At 48.7% G+C, this 12,968-nt stretch overlaps 1 protein-coding gene across 1 annotated transcript in view; it reads left to right on the top strand.

The window, feature by feature from the left end:
- SLC35F3 (solute carrier family 35 member F3) overlaps positions 1-10,189 on the top strand; it is a 95,572-nt gene extending 85,383 nt beyond the window's left edge. The window contains exons 4-7 of the mRNA XM_047762279.1: positions 2,212-2,337; positions 3,860-4,052; positions 4,833-4,922; positions 8,694-10,189. Coding sequence (XP_047618235.1) covers positions 2,212-2,337; positions 3,860-4,052; positions 4,833-4,922; positions 8,694-8,929 — 645 coding nt within the window. The 3' untranslated portion in view covers positions 8,930-10,189. The remainder of the gene's footprint in view (positions 1-2,211; positions 2,338-3,859; positions 4,053-4,832; positions 4,923-8,693) is intronic.
- Positions 10,190-12,968: the final 2,779 nt, after the last annotated feature.

Genomic DNA, 12,968 nt, shown 5'->3' with positions numbered 1-12,968 from the left:
CCAGTGGCCACCCACACCCTCTATGTCTCGCCTCTTCCCTCAGCTCTTGCACACAGCACAGCTCAGGCAGAAGCTTTTAGCTGTTGATGATTTAATCAATGGAGAAAAAAGAGGAAGAGATCCGCAATCTGCCTTGTCAATCTTCAGGTCATGATACCCCTTGTTCTCCTTTATTTCCTCCAATTTCATCTTTATGTTTGGAAAGTCTTGAGAACCCTTGGAAATGCGCTGCATCTTCTGCAAGGCAGCTGCCTTCCCCTCTGTCCTTCCTTCCTTTTCTGGTTGGTTCTGTTGACCTGGCTGCCCAGCCAGGTAGAAGGACCCAGCGTCTTTGTCCCCAGTGTGTCCTCTGAGCAGAACCCACACCTCCGTGACCTCCTGCTGCTTCTCCAGCCCTTTGTTCTGGGGAAAAGTCTGGTACCTGTTTCCTTTGCTTAGTGGAGAGTCATGTCACCACCTGTAGCATTTGAATATAAAATACATGCCTTGCGTGATGCAGAATGATGCGGCTAAGAGTGAACCATTAAACTAGGAACAGCAGGTAGACAGAGCAGGGCTGGTGCTTCTCTGGGAATTGACAGTCACCTGCTCTCCCCAGGGCCTCTGTGGTGTGGGTGGACAGAGCGTTATGTGAAAATACTGTGAGGAAAGCACCAGAAGTCTCTACCTCAAACTGAGGCTCAACCACATTATCTTTCACTCATCTAAACGTGTTGTTTCGAGCCTGCAGAAACTCTCCCTTCAGATCGCCGAGTTGAGTTAGCAATGGTTTATTATGTGAGTCACGCTTTCTGTGTGTACATATAAACACTGACTTTGCAATGGGACCTGAAGTGTGTGTCCTTGCTCTGCCACCCAGCAGCTCTGTGACTTTGGGCAAGTTACGGAACCTCTCTGAGCCTGAGTAGTCCTGTCTATAAAATGAAATGAATGATAATAGCCACCTATTTGGAAGATAAAATGAGAAAATACACAGAAAACACTTATCCCATGACCCCTGGGTAGATGTTAGCTACTTGATATGGTTGATAGAGAGCAGAGGTCAGTTTTGAGCAACCCATGAGAGAAAATTGGTAAATCCAAGAGTCAAAGCTTGTCCTGCACATGTGTGTTCTGCCCTCCGTGTGTTCTGCCCTCCCCGTGTTCTCCCTACAGTAGCCCCTCCTGCCCCTCAGCGACATTAAGGGAGCTCCCCAGCCAATTTGATTAGAACTTGTACTTGGAGTTCCCGCTATGGTGGAACGGGATTGGCAGTGCCTTGGGAGCGCTGGGGTGCAGGTTCGATCCCCGGCCCGGCACAGTGGGTTAAGGATCCGGCATTGTCTCAGCTGCAACTTAGGTCATGACTGCATCTCAAATCTGATCCCTAGCGCGGGAACTCCATATGCTGCGGGGCAGCCAAAACTTGGGGCGGGGGGGAAGGAACTTGTACTTATTCTGGGTGTTAATGTGTTTCTCCTTTGCAAAATGCTTTCCCAAGTTAATGGCTCATGTGCTCCGACAGTTTGACTTTGCACCTCAGGACTGTGTCTGAGGCCCTGGAGCATCATTCCATCTGAGAAGTTTGTATCTGGATGAGGATGGGATTGAGGGGGGCCATGGGGGTCAGGCCAGCAGCAGCGCCCCCCCCCCCCCCGAGAAGCTGCATGCCAGGGTTAGGACAGGGTGTGTAGCACTGATTGGTGAGTGACACGAGCTCTCTCAGATAATCCTACTGCTGGCATGTAAAATGGGCCGAGACATGTGGCCATCAAGGTGTCCTCGCTGTTGAGATGGGAAGTACTTGAAAGCGTGATCCCAGGAGGTGCTTTGGGAAGGTTGGGAAGGAGCGCAGTGGTGGTTTCCAGGTGTTGCCCACCAGGCGTGGTCATGACCAGATAACCTGTCTTTGGGATTATGGCCCCCTCCACTCGGGTGCCCAGGATCATGGTGACTGGCCACCATATGATGCTGACCCACGGCACCCCTTCCTGCTGCCAGCCGTTTCCTATTCCAGGGTCATGCTGGCCTTCGCCGGGTGCTCCTTTCAAGCAGAGACAGATATTTATTTAGACGGGAGAGCAGCCTCGCTGGGTTTCCAAAGGACTGAAAAGGACCACCCCTCCCGTCGTGGCCTTCTCGTGCCCTCCCCGCCCCCTCCTTGGCACTCAGGGAGCCCCTCTGGTTCCCTGCCACCCACCACCCTGACCACCATGTCTTCCTCCCATCCAGATCGTGGCCGCCATCCTCGCCATTGCTGGGATCGTGATGATGACCTACGCCGATGGCTTCCACAGCCACTCGGTCATCGGCATCGCCCTGGTGGTGGGCTCCGCGTCCATGTCCGCCCTCTACAAGGTAGGCTCAGGGCACCAGCCCACTGGGCTTGCCCTGGGTAGGGCGGGGGGAGGCAGGACTCCAACTCTCACCTCTGCTCTCTATTAACCATATCAAGTAGCTAACATGTACCCAGGGGTCACGGCATAAGTGTTTTCTGTGTATTTTCCCAGCACTGGGAGAAACACACTAGAAGCTTTTGGAAGGTGAAATAACTGTGCCTTCTCACCCTTCCTCAGCTCCCTGCCCTCACTGCCCACAGAGAGAGACACACAGGCCGTCTTCCTTCTCTGGGACACATTTTACCCAGAGGATGTGGAGTCTGCGACTGAAAAGCCACTGCCCACATGCAGAAAGCAGTAAAAGGGCCACACTCTGCTGTCTTCAGTGAGCTGCATGCTAATGGGAAGCAGAGAGCACATAGAAACCCCATCCACGATGAACACAAATATTCTGATTGAGTGAGTGAGTGAGTGATTTTTAATGGCCACACCCATGTCATATGGAGTTTCCGGGCCAGAGACTGGATCTGACCTGTGACCTATGCCACAGCTGCAGCAATGGCCACTGCACCAGGCTGGGGGTCAAATCCACACTCCAAAGCGACCTGAGCTGCTACGGTCAGACTCTTAACCCACTGTGCCCCAGCGGGAATGCCAAATATTCTCATTTGGACTTGCATTTCCATCTCTTCTATCCCCTGATCTTTATCCAGAGAGGCCAGTAGGTGGAAGATTGAAAGCAATTTACCGTATGTCCCTTTCCATGCTTCCTGCCTAGAAATGTCCAGAAATACTCGAAAGAGATGTAAACTGGCTGTAAAATGAAGGAGGAAAGTCAGAGTGACATCACTGCAGAGATTAATATTGGTCCATCCATTCCTTAAACATGGTGAACTGGGGTCTTCTGCCTCTGTGAGCTCAGCTTCTGGCCACTCCAGTCACTTTTGTCCCTCCCCTCACTTTTTATGCCTCTGAAATATGTGCAAAAAAGAATAGGTGCAAGAAATCAAAGTTGGGTGGGTTCCACTAAAAGCCATGCCAAGTCTGGAATGGAGACAGTGGGACAGAGCAGAGATGGGCCCTGCGTGTTATAATCCCTCCCCCTTTGATGTACAGGAAATGACTTTGCAGCCAAAGCCCTTTTTCTTGGGGGCGGTGGTTTTCAAACTCTGTGGTGCAAGGTCAGAGATCAACGGTAGGGGTCGCCGAGAGGGATGTGTCATCACGGCAGATCCTTCTAATCGAGGTAGCTTCCCCGTCTTCAGTGCTCTGAAGCTGGGATGTGGTGTCGTGAATACAGAGCAGACTGATGTAAAAACCCATGATTCTGGAAGCTGCCCTCTCTGTGCTGGGAGAGTCGTTCTCCGTGGTGATATTGCTGAGTGTAGGGAAATCCCACTGCCCTTCGCTGAAGGCTACATAGAAGGAATTTACCCATCACAGGGCTGTCCAGCCCCCGCTTATCGAGTGTACCCTCTTCGCCATGGGGAGTTGGGGTCCCAGGCCCACTATCACCCCTCCCCCTCTGCTCTTTCCTGCAGGTTCTGTTCAAGCTCCTCCTGGGCAGTGCTAAATTTGGAGAAGCTGCCTTATTTTTGTCCGTTCTGGGTGTTTTCAATATCGTCTTCATCACCTGTATTCCTATCATCCTCTACTTTACCAAAGTGGAACACTGGAGCTCTTTCGATGACATTCCATGGGGAAACCTTTGTGGATTTTCAGTCCTTTTATTGAGTAAGTGGCCATCCCCCTGTCAGAATCCCCAGCAAGCAGGGACTGACAGCAGAAGCTGCGCCGCTCGAGCGCAGTCTGGAAACCCATCTTCTGAAGGAGAAAAGCTAGTGTGTTTTCATCCTAAAGTTTCTGGGGCTTATCTAGGTCATTGTGTGGAAGCCTTTGTAGTGGTGACACTGGAGTCTGATCCAGAACCACTCGTGGTCCTGGCTGTTCTGAACAGTGAACTGGCAGCCCAGGGTGCCGTGTGTCATCTACTAGTCAAGGCACATTCTTTATGAGGCTGCTAGGAAGTTGGTAAATTAATGTATGTGGCGCTCCCAGAACACTGCCTGGTAATGGTCAGTGAATATCATCAATGATCCTAAGTATTCGTGTCCTCATTACTGTTACTTGATATAAGGCTGGTCCTAAGCAGAAAAGCAACCAAGGACACGCCTCATGCCTTTTCCTTCTAACAATGTCTGTCCCAAAGCTCCCTTTCATACGCAGCCCAGAAGCACTGCCAGCAACAGAGAAAAGTTGATGGGCTGAGTTAGGCTGGCCCCAGTCCTCTTTTCTGATGGTTTCTCCCTGGTAACCGCCCTTTCTGAATTTCTTTCCCTTCTTCAGAGCTTAGGGAAGAGAGGAGAGCTGAAGAACCAGGATGTCTGACCCTAGTCCGCAGTCCTGGAACCCTTGCAGGAATCCCAGGTTCACTGAGTCAGAGTAAAGGGCAAAACGCCTCTGCCTCCCAGGGATAGTGGTGAATAACACCCACTTTTTTATTCTTTATTTCAGCATTCAATATTGTATTAAATTTTGGAATTGCTGTTACCTATCCCACTCTGATGTCTCTTGGAATCGTCCTCAGTGTACCTGTGAATGCAGGTAAACTTCCACGGCCTTCTGGATCTGCTCGTAAACACACACACACACACACACACATACTCACACACACTCATATCTATTCTTGCTGTGCTAAGGCATGTTTATCCTTCTATAGAGAAAGAAAGCACTTAGGTGAAATGTTGATATTTGGGATACATACAGTATTTTCTCCCGAATGGGTGGATTTTCACTTACCACACCAAGATTCAGAAAGTTGAAAGCCATCTCGATTCGAACTGGCACGGGGCGGGAGGGGTCAAGAGATGAATATCATTGCTATCATTAAAAAGTATACACAGGGAGTTCCCATCGTGGTTCAGCAGAAACGAATCTGAGAAGTATCCATGAGGACGAGGGTTCAACCCCTGGCCTCACTTAGTGGGTTAAGGATCTGGCATTGCCGTGAGCTGTGGTGTAAGTCACAGAGGCAGCTCAGATGTGATGTTGCTGTGGCGTAGGCCGGAAACTACAGCTCCGATTTAACCCCTAGACTGGGAGCCCCCATATGCCGCGGGTGTGGCCCTGAAAAAAGAAAGAAAGAAAGAAAGGAAAAAAATAAGTATACACAAATGTGCAGCAGGAAAAATTTTTAATTATTGTCAGTGGCTTTCTAGGAGAGAAAGTAAGCTCAGGGTATGGCAGGTGTGACGTAGGGGTGTGTCTGCAAACTGCAGAAGCATAAACATTGTTTCCTGCTTCCCAGAAGTTAGCCCTCTGCACAGCTACTCAGTGTCTTGCTTTGTCTTTCACCAGGGACGTACCCACATGCCCTGTGGCAGCTCTTTCAAAGCTTGTCATCACCTGCTCCCTCCCCCTTCCTTTTCCTGCCTCATTCTGCTGTGATTTGGGATTTGCTTCCTAGAATCCCCCTGCCTCACCCTCGGCATCCCTATAGGATCTATTTGTGAATCACATCACCCCTTGGTCTTGGCACAGCGCCCTCCAAAGCCATCTCCCACCTGCTCCCTTCTGGGCCATTAGAGGAATCCCCCCCAGGGAAATGGCAACCTCTATTCTGTTCAGTCGGCTGGGGGTTTTTTGTTTGTTTGTTGTTTGTTGTTGTGGTTGTTTGCTTTTTAGGGCCACACCCAAAGCATATGAAGGTTCCCAGGCTAGGGGTCCAATCGGAGCTACAGCTGCTGGCCTACACCGCAGCCACAGCAATGCCAGATCCAAGCCCCGTCTGCAACCTACAACACAGCTCATGGCAATGCCAGATCCTTTAACCCATTGATCGAGGCCAGGGATCACACTCGAAAAGTCATGGGTACTAGTTGGAGTCATTTCCTCTGCGCCACAGTGGGAATTCCCCAGTCTGGTGTTAATATGCCTGGAAGCCCAGGCGCAGCCACTCTCAACTTCCTGAACGTCTTCCTGAGGTTTGGCTTCTCTCATGTGCCACCCCTCACGTTCTGTATAGGCCTCCCCTCTGCTGGCTGAAGGATGGCACTCCCCATGCTTCACCTCTCTGGGCCTCCGCCTGTCCCCTGGAAGTGAAGGGTGTCCCTGTGTCTGAGGACCACATGAAATGATCTGAGGCACTTCCCAAAGGCAGAAAGCCCAGAGCTCCCAGAGAGCTGATAAAAAGTGGTCCAGCCTGTCGGTCTCCACACCCCACAGGCTCTTGAAAAACAGCTCAGCAACCTAGTCCCCCTGCATCTCACTGCGCCTATAGAGTCACACGGTGTTCCTGTTTTGAGGAGGCACATTCCAGGGGGCCCTTGTACAGAATCTGCTTTGACCCTGTCGCACAGCCAGGTGTGCCAGAGACAAATCCAAATCCTCTTACGACTTACGACTTACCTGCAGTGTGAGAGGCTCAATAACACGCCCAAGGAAGCAATCACACTCAGAGCAAGAAGCAAAGGATCTGTTGCCTGACCTGTTGGGGCAGAGGGCTTACCCAGCTTCCTGATGTGCCCTGACACCCTCTGTGGTGCAGCTCATGGGACTTGCTAATTAACTGTCCCCATTTGTGAATTAACAGGCTATTCTGCCAATATTAAAAAAAAGGACTTCTGAATTCTAGTGAGACAAAGGAGACACTTTAACTCTAGAAAACGTCTACTAACTCCAGAAAACCACTACTAAGTGGGTTTTTTAGGTTTAACTTTTACCTCTCTGCCCACTGAGGGGAGAGTTGGGCGAGGGAGGATGAAGGAGCGGAGGGGGCAGGAGGACATGGCAGAACACGAAGGGGGACGACAGGGCAGCCCTCACTCGGCGAGATGGGGGACAGGGTCCAGCACGTCCAGTTTCAAAAGCTGCATTCAAGTCAGAAAACCCTCTTCCACAAAATGAGATAAAAGCCAACTGGTTCTCCCTGTGTGGAGACAGGCTTCAAATTTCCTTTTTTTGGTTTAGTTAAGAGAGAAAGAAAATGAAAAGAAAAAAAGAAAAGAAAACCAATATTTGAAAGATTTTCAATCTTTACTTATGAAAAGCACGACAATTTGGATTTGTATCAACTGGCACAAGTCCCACTCTCATTGTATTCCCTCACTTGATGTGAGTCAGGAAGGAGCTTCTTGGGCCTTTAATAAACTTTAATAGTCGGTGACAACACAGGTGGTGTTACCACTTCACATTAATAATACCCTAGGGTGAAACAAGAATTTATATTTATTATCTTAAAAGAACTAAGTCAGGTTTGGTCGTCAAACATATACTATATATGTACATTTATATTATATATATTATGTATATTATATTATACATAATATATATAATATATAATATAATATTATATATTTAGCATCTTAAAACTTTATTAATTTGATAGGTAATTGATTTGATTTGTTTGTTTTTTCTTTCTTTTCTTTTTTTTTCTTGTTGCTTTTTAGGGCGGCACTCGTGGCAAATGGAAGTTCCCAGGGTAGGGGTCGAATTGGAGCTGCAGCTGCCCGCCTATGCTATAGCCACAGCAACACGAGATCCAAGCTGCATCTGCAGCCTACACCACAGCTTACAGCAATGCCAGCCCTTTAACCCACTGAGCGAGGCCAGGGATTGAACCCACATCCTCATGGAGACTAGTCAGATTCGTTTCTGCTGAGCCACAAGGGGAACTCTCTGATTTGTTTTTCTTTGGTTTTTTTATGTTGGTAATTTTTTTTAATTAAAGTATGGTTGATTTACAATATTTCTTCAGTTTCTCTTATACAGCAAAGTGACCCAATCACACACAGTTCCCAGTGCTACACACCAGGACGCCATTGCCCATCCATTCCAAATATAACAGTTTGCAGCCACCAACCCCAAGCTCCCAGTCCAGCCCACTCCCTCTCCCCTTTGCCCTGGCAACCACAAGCCTGCTCTCCATGTCCCTGGTCTGCTTCTGTTTTGTAGGTAGGATGATCCTTTATTTATTATATATATAGTGCTTTTAAACTATAAAAGTATATCACTATAGAAAATGTGAAAAATATCAAGAATATAAAGAAAGCAATAACGTTTTAATTATCCTGCCACCCCAGAGATGGGTACATTTAACTCTGGTGTATACACACACAGACACACACACACACACCCCCCTCCAACTGCCCTCTGTTTCATTTTGTCTCTCACACAAATCAATGTCGGAACTAAGGTGCCAGGTCAGGTTGGGGAGGGGAAGCACCGTGCTGGGCCTCACACCAGGCAGGGTTTCCCAAGTTAAGGGTGATCCGCCCGAGGCAACGCCCGCCCGGCTGGTCACCCACTGCCAGGGGCCCCGCCCCCGCCCAGCCTGGGCCCCGCCTCCCGAGTGACCCGCCTTCTCCGTCTCCGCAGTGGTCGATCACTACACCAGTAAGATCGTCTTCAACGGGGTCCGGGTCATCGCCATCATCATCATCGGCCTGGGCTTCCTCCTCCTGCTCCTGCCAGAGGAGTGGGACGTCTGGCTGATCAAGCTGCTCACGCGCCTCAAAGTGAGGAAGAAGGAGGAGGCGGCCGAGGGCGGCGCGGACGTGGGCCTGGGGCCGCAGAGCAAGAGCAGAAGGGCCCGGCCCTCCTTCGCCCGCTGAGGCCCGGCTCTGGGACCCTGCGGGGCCGCTCACGGTGGTGATTGGGATCCGTGCCTGACAGGGGGAACCTCAGTTTGGCGAGGTGTACATACCTGTACAGTTTTGGTTAATCTGCGGTAAGTTCTACGGTATTTATTGGCATGTCCAAATTGCTTGCACTTTTTTCACATCAGACCTTTCCCTTAAGGGTACCAATTCAGTCCGAAAGCGAGAAGCGGCAGCTCTCCGTACTTTTTAAATGAATGTGAAGCGGGTTCAGCTGATCCTTGCCTAGACTGTTTCGGAGGACGGGCGTTCTTGACAAGGCAGGGCAAATGTTTTGCACCTTCGCAGCTGACTACGACATTGCACACTGTGATTATTTTTCAGCTATGGTAGGTCATATTTTGTCATATACCAGAGCTGTACTCTTAATTCTAAGGGATTTCAATGAACCAAAAGATAACTCTACGTTAATTTGGAGAGATGGATAGCTGGATGGATGGGTAGATGGGATGTGAGGGGGTGGAGCCGAAAAGGTTAAAGGCATCAAAACCCTTGGACTGTGGGGAAGCTGGGGGTGGCAGTTGGAGGAGGACAGACCGAGCCAGGAAACGGGAAGGGAAGGTTAAGTCTCAGCCCCTGCTGGCTTGCTCTCACGTGTCTGTGTAAGATCGTGCAAGAGAAATTACAGTGCCTTCTACAGAATTTTCGTCTTTACCTATGTGAAGCGAGGTGACATTATAAGTCACCGGCGCCGTCTTATCATTTAGATGTAGAAATCTTTAGAAACAAATAAAACACTATATAAATGTGTGTGTGTGTACAAACACGGCAAAGCGGATGACCAGTGTAGTGGAAACACGGGTCACGGTGTGCATACGTGGTGGACTCCGCGGAAGATGAATTGCTGGTTGCTTTTACCATTTGACCAAGACCGAAAAATTACTTACCGAATCTGCAAACCTTTTTACGAAACTTTTAAGCACCAGGCTGTTTACTTATACAATTTAGGTCTGCCAGAAAATTCTATCTATGATAGATCTGTAAAGAGGGACAAGGGGGTTAGAGTTTACTATTTTTGAAGTTTACATTGTTACATCAGAAATGGAAACCTTATTTTGAAATGTTGTCATAACCCAATGGTGCACTCTGTAACCATGGAGTCTTTTGTTTCTTAGGGGAAAGGGGCATTCATGACCTGAACTTTTTAGCAAATTATTATTCTCAGTTTCCATTACCTGTTTGGCCAAACAGATTAATAAACTATTTAAAAAAGAAGCATTCTGTGCTGTCTTGGTGGCAACTGTGTTACTGTCCCTGGTGCTGCATCTGACTTTCCAGCTTCCTCACCATATAGTTTTCCCCCAGCAGGCCCCAGCCTCCTGCACCTTCCAGGAACATATGTCCCCCAACCACCTCAAGGGAGGGAGGTTTGTTTTGCAGACAGTTTTTTGTTTGTTTTGTTTTTTGTCTTTTTAGGGTGGCACCCGCGGCATATGGAGGTTCCCAGGCTAGGGGTCTTGTCGGAACTGTTGCCGCCGGCCTACGCCAGAGCCACAGCAATGCCAGATCCAAACCAAGTCTGCAACCTACACCACAGCTCATGGCAATGCTGGATCCTTAACCCATTGAGTGAAGCCAGGGGTCGAACTGCATCATCATGGTTACTAGTCAGATTCATTTCCACTGAAGCACAGCGGGAACTCCTGCAGACAGAGTTGACCTTCACAAAAGCGAAATGCAGGACAAAGAGCTGACCTTGAAGAAAATGAGTCTCGAGGAAGCGTTCCCACCCCTTCCCACCCCCCAGTGCTCCTCTCCCTGTCCTCTCTCCTGTCCTCTCCTCCGGCGTCTGCCCTCACGCAGCTCTGGTCTTGCTTCTGTCCCCCTTCCCTGTCCAGACCATTTCCTCAGCTCCCTTACCCCAGCATCTCCAAGGGCAGCCTCAGCCTGATACTGACATGCTCTTCGAGCTCAGCTGCCATACTGCTGGCGTGAGTGTCCTGACCTCTGTTGGCTCCAGAGAGTGTTTGATTTCACATGTACCCCACTGTTCCAGGCAGCTGTGGCCAGGGGCGCTAGGGCCCAGTGTCTCCCACCCTGCGGCCACAGAAGGATGGGTTTTCTAAGAGGGCATGTGAAAAGAGAGGAGGTGACAGCTCTGTAGGACACCTTGGCCCGCCACCTACACCCAGGGTGTCTACACACTATGCGCCACTTGGTGGGGTCAGAATCTGGAGGGTGTGGCTGCCCAGATCACAGAATTCCCTGCCCATGTACCGAGCGTGGGCTCCCAACCCCTTGAGTTATCCCAAGGAGCCAAACAAATATTTCTTTGTAAGCCATAACAAGGGCAATTGGGAAACCCTCCACTAGAGCAGATCTATATTCTCCCATGGGCCTAAAAGACCCAAAAGAATTGAGAGTAGGGACTCAGAGATACTTGCTCACCTATGGTCAGAGTGGCATTATTCATAGTAGCTCAGGTGTCTATCACCTGATGAATGGATAAACAACCTGAGGTAAATATGCACAATGGAATATTAGTCAGCCTTAAAAAGGAATGAATTTCTGACACAGGCTACAACTTGGATGAACTTTGAAGATATTATGCTAAGTGAAATAAGCCAATCAGAGAGGACAAATATTAGCTGATTCCACTAATATAAGGTACCTAGAATAGTCAAACTCATAAAGACAGTAGAATGGTAGTTATTAGGGCCTGGGAAGGAGGAGTTACTGTTCAATGGGTACAGAGTTTCAGTTTTGTTAGCTACAAAAAGTTCTGGAGGTTGATGTTGGTGATGGTTGCACAACATTGTGAATGTACTTAATGCCACTGCACCGTACACTGGGAACTGGTCCAAATGGTAAATTTTATGTTGTGTATATTTTACACCAATAAAAAAGACTGAGAGTTCCCACTGTGGTGTAATGGGATTGATGGCATCTCTGTGGTGCCAGGGCTTGGGTTGGATCCCCAGCCCAGCACAGTGGGTTAAAGTATCCAACATTGCTGTGGCTGTGGTGTGGGTTGCAGTTGCAGCTTGGGTCTGATTCCTGGCCTAGGAACTCCATGTGCTCTGGGGTGGCCAAAAATAAAAAAATAAAAATTAAAAAAAAAAAAAAGACTATGAAGGGTAAGTTATGTGAAATGGAAAGGATAAAAAGTTCAGAATTTAATGCTCCTTTCAGGACATTGTAAATGAGTTGGGGTGGGGGCTGGGCTGTTTGAAATATTTCTTTCCAGAAAGAATACAGACCACAACTCCTCTCACCCGCTCCACTCCCACCAAGCAGATTTCAAGAACTGGGATGAACTGGGGCAAACCAGGAAGGGACCATAAAGAGAAAAATCTCAGAAAGGCGTTCCTCCTGACCGAACTGTGGGTGGCTTTTGGAAAGGGGGGGTGCGTTTTTGCTCTTGTCTGCCCTCTAGAGGCCAGTCTGGGAAGCAACTAAAGGATTTTTATACTTTTGCTCCTTTAAAGAATAAAAGTGAAAAGGAGATAGAAGGTACCTGGACCTCTGCTGCTCCAGTCCGCCCCTCTCAGGATGTGGACATCTGGGGTTAGAGGGTGCAAAGTGACCCAGCGGCCCCCTGGCTGCACTGATCAGAGCTGTCTAGGAACCCACCTGGGCAGACCCTGAGCTCTTCCTTTCTTGGGCTGTCAAAGATAAAGGGAATTCAGAGACAGGAAGTTGTGGTCAGAGACCTACCTCTCCTGTACAACTAAATCCAGCCAAGGATGCACAACATGGAGTTCTTTATTTTCAATTTTGAAAATAAATAATTTGTTCTAAAATTAGAATGTAGTGGTCGTGGCACAATTGTGCAAATATGCTGAAATTTGACAAATTGTACTTTTCAAACAGGTGAATTTTATGGTATGTGAATTATAGTTCAATCAAGTGGTTTAGTGAAAAAATTATTGCCTCACACAATGATTTGGAATTCCTTTTCTTGGTTTTGGCTGCCCAGCATCTGAGCCCTGCTGGAAATAGCACCTTGCTCCTGTAGCAGAAGCTGAAGGGAACAGATTCTCCATCTCAGACC

This window comes from Phacochoerus africanus, chromosome 15, assembly GCF_016906955.1.
Source record: "Phacochoerus africanus isolate WHEZ1 chromosome 15, ROS_Pafr_v1, whole genome shotgun sequence".
Classification (NCBI taxonomy): Eukaryota; Metazoa; Chordata; class Mammalia; order Artiodactyla; family Suidae; genus Phacochoerus; species Phacochoerus africanus.
This window is presented reverse-complemented; position numbering and strand designations above follow the sequence as displayed.